The 7,415-nt window shown below is 37.2% G+C and overlaps 1 protein-coding gene across 1 annotated transcript; it reads left to right on the forward strand.

The window, feature by feature from the left end:
* Positions 1–674: 674 nt before the first annotated feature.
* Positions 675–5,943, forward strand: bcas2 (BCAS2 pre-mRNA processing factor). Its single transcript, XM_084389216.1, has 7 exons — positions 675–1,472; positions 1,709–1,801; positions 1,888–1,958; positions 3,754–3,915; positions 4,394–4,444; positions 5,167–5,247; positions 5,334–5,943. The coding sequence occupies exons 1-7, from the start codon at positions 1,380–1,382 to the stop codon at positions 5,458–5,460; spliced, it is 678 nt and encodes a 225-aa protein (XP_084245342.1). The 5' UTR covers positions 675–1,379; the 3' UTR covers positions 5,461–5,943.
* Positions 5,944–7,415: the final 1,472 nt, after the last annotated feature.

The following is a 7,415-nucleotide window of genomic DNA, read 5'->3' on the forward strand; positions in this document are numbered from 1 at the left end:
GCATAGAGGTGACTACAGTGGACAGCTATTCAAAAAGCAATTTCTTGCTTATGCTTGGTTTTAGATTGCATAGTTGCACATCAACCCAAGTGTCAACCAAGACAGTAAACACTAGTGCATCATCTTATACACTGCCATCAAGTGGCAAGCAGTTGTATGTGGATTTTTTTTCTCCAAACCAAGATGCCGCCAGAATATCCATCCATTCCTTCTATAGCGTAGTAGGAGACTCTTGCAAAAAACAACTAAAAAAAAAAAACTGTTACAACACAAAGTAACATCTCTAAAGAATTATTGTAACATTTTTCAAGTATTCATTTGAGTATTAGATGAAATTCTGATTAATCATCTCATGATCTCTCCACTAAATTGGACATCATTACTAGCTATAATTCAGCTACAATTGTTCTTGGAAATACTTCATCTGCAGTAACATTTTGGGTTGTAAATAAATGTATTGGTGTAATTAGAAGGTATTAAGCAGTTACATTAAAAAAAGTGATTGATTGACGCAATGCATGCTACTTGTAATGCGTTACATTACTCGTTACATCAAAAAAGTAATCTGATTACGTAATGCGGCGTTACCCTCAACACATTTCAGGTGAGATTGAAAACACCTGATCGCTGGTTTTTCCCAGTCTGAAAACAAACAGTTCAATGTAGATTTCAGTATGAGGTTTTCTCAGAGAGGAGAGCTATGGTAGAAATGTGGCCATTTTTATCAATAAGATAATTATCAACTAATAGCTATAAGTGCAGTAGAGTGGAGGGAGCATGAGCATTTTCTACTTAGAGACTGAGTTGGGTTTCCAGAGTTGTAGGCTACCTCCATCGGATCTTTAATTGAATCACATCCTAATGTTCTGATATCAAAGACATGCAATGTTCAACTTGAATGAAGTTCTTCTCCGTCCGCTGGTCGAACAGGAACATTGAAGCTGTATTATATTTTTTGTATGTATTTTATAGTTTTCACGTGATTTTATATATTGGATTGTTAAATACACACAGTGTTACTGTGTTACTATCTCTTCAGTTAAAACCAATGTTATCTGTGTTACCTATCTCTCTTCAGTTAAAACCAAAAACGCATTCTATTCTATCAAGTGGACATCTGAAAATCTCTGTCAAATATGTGTAAAAAGGTCAGATCTTGTTTTTCATGTCGCAATAAAAAGACTTAGAAAAAAATCCTGACTAAGGTTGTCATAATTAATGCATGAATGGGTTAAACGTAAAATAATAAAAACACATTGCAGTTGCGTCAAACTTCCGAAGTATATCCTCCGGTACACAACGGGGCGCTGATGTTCATAAGTCATTGCATCCAATCATAATAGAAGCAGAGCGCGAAGCGTGTGTTTGTAAAGGAAAGGATGGCAGGACCGGCTTCAGTCGCTGGTGATGTTTTTGTTGATGCTCTGCCGTATTTCGACCAGGGTTATGATGCTCCAGGGGTCAGAGAAGCCGTAAGTATACTGAATATTTACTTTTGTTCGTTCTGTCTACTTAAAACGACGATAAATAAGTATTTGACCTGCTGGCACAAGGCAGATAGCTAACGGCTGCGTCTAACTAACGTTACCGCTGGTATTTAAATGAGACAGTTTGGCTGTTTAAACTTCTATTTTTCTGGGTTACGTATGCTATATAATTACATTTATCTTTATTATGGGGGATATTAATCGGTTTTGATCAATTTCAGGCAGCTGCTTTGGTGGAAGAAGAGACAAGACGATACAGACCAACCAAGAACTATTTGAGTTACCTGCCCACACCAGATTTCTCTGCCTTTGAGGTACAAGAAAAAGACCCTTTCTGCTTCTATTTTGCCACAATCTACACGTTAACACCATAATTTTAGTGTTGTGTTGTTCTCATTAGACGGAGATCATAAGGAATGAGTTTGAAAGACTGGCTGCCCGTCAACCCATGGAGCTGCTCAGTATGAAGAGGTAAGTTTACTGATCAGAACTTCTGTTTCAGGCCGTGGACTGTTGTCTTTTTGTGTCCTTCTTAAAGCGGTAGATCACCCCAAAAATTATTTCTCGCCCTCATGTCGTTCCAAACCCGTAAGACTTTCGTTCATCTTCGGAACACAAATGAAGATGTTTTTGATGAAATCTGGGAGATTTTTGTCCCTTCGTCGACAGCTACGCAACTACCAATTTGACATTTCAAAAGGTTCATAGCGATCCATACGAATTGAGCAGTTTAGTCCAAAATTTTATGAAGATACACGGTTGCTTTATATGATGAACAAATTAAATTTAGGCTTTTATTCCCATATAAACAATAATCAACAGACACATCAGATCTGGTAAACGGAAGCTCACGCATGTTCACTTGACGTACGATAACCAATGAGGTTCATTCTCGTTTTACACAGCACATTTGAGCTTCAGTAAGAACCAATGAGGTTCATTCTCGTGTTACGCAGCACGTTTGAGCTTCAGTAAGAACCAATGAGGTTCATTCTCGTGTTACGCAGCATGTTTGAGCTTCTGCAAGAACCAATGAGGTTCCTTCTCGTGTTACGCAGCTTGTTTGAGCTTCTGCAAGAACCAATGAGGTTCATTCTCGTTTTACGCAGCACGTTTGAGCTTCAGTAAGAACCAATGAGGTTCCTTCTCGTGTTACGCAGCTTGTTTGAGCTTCTGCAAGAACCAATGAGGTTCCTTCTCGTGTTACGGAGCACGTTTGAGCTTCTGCAAGAACCAATGAGGTTCCTTCTCGTTACGCAGCTTGTTTGAGCTTCTGCAAGAACCAATGAGGTTCATTCTTGTGTTACGCAGCACGTTTGAGCTTCTGCAAGAACCAATGAGGTTCATTCTCGTGTTACGCAGCTCGTTTGAGCTTCTGCAAGAACCAATGAGGTTCATTCTCGTGTTACGCAGCTCGTTTGAGCTTCTGCAAGAACCAATGAGGTTCATTCTCGTTTTACGCAGCACGTTTGAGCTTCAGTAAGAACCAATGAGGTTCCTTCTCGTGTTACGCAGCTTGTTTGAGCTTCTACAAGAACCAATGAGGTTCATTCTCGTGTTATGCAGCTCGTTTGAGCTTCTGCAAGAACCAATGAGGTTCCTTCTCGTGTTACGCAGCACGTTTGAGCTTCTGCAAGAACCAATGAGGTTCCTTCTCGTTACGCAGTTGTTTGAGCTTCTGCAAGAACCAATGAGGTTCATTCTCGTGTTACGCAGCTCGTTTGAGCTTCTGCAAGAACCAATGAGATTCCTTCTCGTGTTACGCAGCTCGTTTGAGCTTCTGCAAGAACCAATGAGGTTCATTCTCGTGTTACGCAGCAAGTTTGAGCTTCCGCAAGAGGTTTGTTCTTGCGCATCTAGCATGTTCGGTTGAGCTTCTGTTTGTGTTTGCTGATCAATGTATGTGGATAAAAGGCTAAATTAAATCTCGATGAAACCGCTAAATTCATATGATTTAGTTTTATACCTTTTTGGGAGGAGAAACTGCAGTAATATTGAAAGATTGTTACAGATCTGGAAGTAATAATTTTTTTACCCCAACAGTTTCATTATAAAAGGCTATTGTTGATAGTTACACTATACATTACCTTGCTATTGTTATCTATTGCACACATGTAAATAATGGAAATAGCTTCATTGTTGACAGCATACAAGTGCAGTGCAGGATAGTTTCGAGTTCCCATACAGTAAAGAGCTCATCTAAATATTTTTTAAAAAGTGTGGCGCTTGCTGTTAGATCTTACATGCTTGTGCTTGTCTTTCCTAGATATGAGCTTCCTGCTCCATCGTCTGGGCAGAAGAATGACATCACAGCATGGCAGGAGAGTGTCAACAACTCCATGGCCCAGCTGGAGCACCAGGCAGTGCGCATTGAGAACCTTGAGCTCATGGCCCAGTATGGAACTAATGCATGGAAGGTGTCTAACGAGTAAGTAGAGAGCACTGAGTCAGTCTGTTCAAGATGCGAGTCTTTATCAGAAATCTGTGAGGGAATATGATAAATTCTTTGTTTGACGACCTGTCAAAAGAACTGTCTGCAGTCTACACAGTTTGACATGTTTCATTGAGTTATCACAAATAACACAATTGACTCCAAGTATAAATTTTGCAATATGCTTACAAAATCTTTAACAAATTTTTTATAATATTTGAATAAAGGGTGAAGATGTAAATTTTCCAAGGTTGGACATCACTTTTGGCCACTACTATACATCTGTGTTATATTGTTTAAGGGGTTAAAGTCAGTTTTGAATACTATTTGCAGGCTCTAGACTTTAATTTAAAAAGCTATTTAATTATTTTATGGTGCGATTTTATTATTAGAAACTGAAAGCAATTGTGAGGTTTATTTGTGCATTTGCTGGATTTAATGTCGATCATAATGGTTTGTTCTCTCTTTGAAACAGTAACTTGGCCTTAATGATTGAAAATGCACAAAAGGAACTGCAGAAGGTTAGGTAAGTTGTAGGTCAAGACAATTTACTTTACATATGGATGTTATGTATTGTGGTTGTGCACAAACTATTTAATTAGCTTTTAAAATTAATTTTAAGCCCTATTTACTCCTGGTATTAAGATGCATTTTGGTAAATCAGATCACTCGTGTCTCATTTGACCGGATTGCTTTCACTACGATAACGCTCATGTAGTCGAACAGCCACAAAAGGCCGCCTACTGACCAAATGCATAAACATTATTGAAAGTGCGCTAGCCAGACGGGATTTGAACTGTTGCCTGAAGGCCCAAGTTTGGTTTGAAGATGAAAAACGTTCCAAGCACAATGTTCTCTCACCATTCCTGATTTCTAACATGCTCTCGCCGGAGTCGCCGCATTCGATTGGTCTTACGGCTATCAGAGCATGTTTTTCCAGTCACGTTCATATGTAAATTGCACAAGCTTATTTTGAAAATTAGATTGAAAGATCTGGAAAAGCCAATACATTTACCTGCCCATAGACCCTCCCCTTGAAGAAATCAGGACTGAAGTGGTTGTAAATGGACAACAGAGATGGATTAAAATACTAGGTGTAAATGGGAATGTGTGTCCATCTACTTGTGATCCGATCGACCAAAACGCATCTTAATACCAGGTGTAAACAGGGCCTTAATATGAAGCTGTTGCCCATTAACAGGTTTATAGTAATTTCCCCCCCCCAATGTGCTTCTGTTCTCATTCCAGAAAGCAGATACAGGATCTGAACTGGCAGCGCAAAAATGACCAGCTGGCTGGAGGAGCAAAACTGCGAGAACTTGAGTCAAAGTCAGTACTTCATTTATGTTCTTATATGAAAACTATTTGCAAAATCTAAATGCATTTAGTTGACGTTTCTGCTTGTATTTCTGCAGCTGGGTGTCCCTCGTTAGTAAGAACTATGAGATTGAGCGAGCCATCGTTCAGCTGGAGAATGAAGTGGCGCAGATGAAACAGCAACAGGGCGATGAGAACAAAGAAAATATTCGACAGGACTTTTAGAAGATGAAAAGAGTTTAACAGCATCTTGAAACTGTGCAGACTCTGCAAAAGCAAATGATCACCAAAGTGTGACATTGTGTTTTTTAATGATCACTTTGTTCCGTTTTCCTGATGAACAGGGGAAATAGTCTTTATAAAACACAAATGAGCAATAGTGTTGTGGTGCAAACAGGCTCTGCTGGTGTGTAGTTCATGATTTTGCACCAAGCAAAAAAGAAGTCAGTTTCAACTCTAGAGATGGGTAACTCACATTTGTGTTCACTATATACATAATAATAGTTTTGCAATGCTCAAGTGGCTGTATTGTCAATTATAATCTTTTTTTGTTGTCTTATGTATGACTACCTGACGGACATTTAGTTCGTCTTAATTGTCATGTTCTACTCTATTTGTAATATCTTTTTTTAAATACTCAATAAAATGCTGAAATAAGGCCTTGGATTGTTAATTTTCTCAGTCAATAAAACTCCTCGGCTAAAGGCACACATTTGGTCTTGATTTTTGTCTTTTCATTCCCGTTTCATGTCATTCGAACAAACTAGAAGTAGTTGTAGGGGCCTGTATTGGACAGAATGTAGTATAGTTCAAAAATTATTTAATTTGGTGAAGTTTGGCTTATCTTTTGCTTTACCTTTAACTTTTGTTTTGAGTTATTTCAATTTGTTCAAAGTAACTTTGCTGTAAACTTTTTACATTTAACCGTGGTTGTTTACTTGCAATTAGTGGTCTGTTTGTGGGTCTTGAGGTATTTGTAATGTCTTGCTTAATTGGGTGTTTTTTCTTTGATCTTTTCCCAAAATACTGCACACTGCTTATTGGCTTGACATGAAAAAAGAATTTACTCTAAACTTTAGAGTCTAAAGTGATTAGAATGCAACTTGGTTGGTTTCTAACTCCACCATCACGCTTGGGACAATAATATTTTAATATTCCAATGTTTCTTCAGAAGATACAAAACTTTAACTTGACTAGCTCATGAGCAAAGCTGGGGGCTGCTAAATAAAGTTACATCAAATTAAACTTTCAATTCTAATGTAGCCTATTAAAGTGATATTTCACCCAAAAATGAAATTCTGTCATTTACTCACCCTTGTTTTAAACCTGTATGAAATACTTCTGCTGAACACAAAAGAAGATATTTTGAAAAATATGGGTAATCATAGAATGGGGGAAAAATACTATGGAAGTCAGTGGGGCCCATCAACTGTTTGATCACCGACATTCTCGGGGCCCATCATTTTTTGGGTGAACTGTCCCTTTAAGAAGACAAAGTATTGATTCTACTGTATGCGTTTGTCTGTGACTTGTGATTTATTATTTAGCATGAAAATTAATGCATTTAATAAGCTTTAAATAAAAAAATAGTTAGCAAATAGGTTTTAATTTTCCGTACACTTTTTTTTTTTTTTTATCTGCAAAATACGTGATCACGTGATCTCAAAATATCTGCCTATGATCTGCCCCCATGAGGCGACCCGCACCATGTAAATAGAAGTGCGTTTATTCGGTTACAGATGCAACTTCTCATCTGAATGATCGGGTAAATAAAATAAATATACATTTCTCAAAAGTACTATGTCATTATTTATGTGTAACACTTTTTAACGACTGAGTGCAGCTTTAAAACGCACAAAAATAGTGAAAGACGTAATTAATCGCCCACAAACAGCAGAGAAAGAGAAATTAAAATATTAAAATATTTTAAGTAGGCTAACCAAAAAAAAAAAAAAAAAAACACTAAACTTTCTATTTAAGAGGAATCAATATCGGCGATATTGTTTTTATTGATTTTCAGAATAAAGAAACTACACATTGTACTAAAAAGTGACAATTAATACAGAATAAAAATACAGGTACAGAATATGGATTTATAACGACATTTATTGTATTTTATTTAAAATTTAAAATGTTATTGTATTTACAATGTATAAATGTATGTAAAATGAATTTATAAT

The sequence above is a fragment of the Rutilus rutilus genome (genome assembly GCF_951802725.1).
Source record: "Rutilus rutilus genome assembly, chromosome: 19".
Classification (NCBI taxonomy): Eukaryota; Metazoa; Chordata; class Actinopteri; order Cypriniformes; family Leuciscidae; genus Rutilus; species Rutilus rutilus.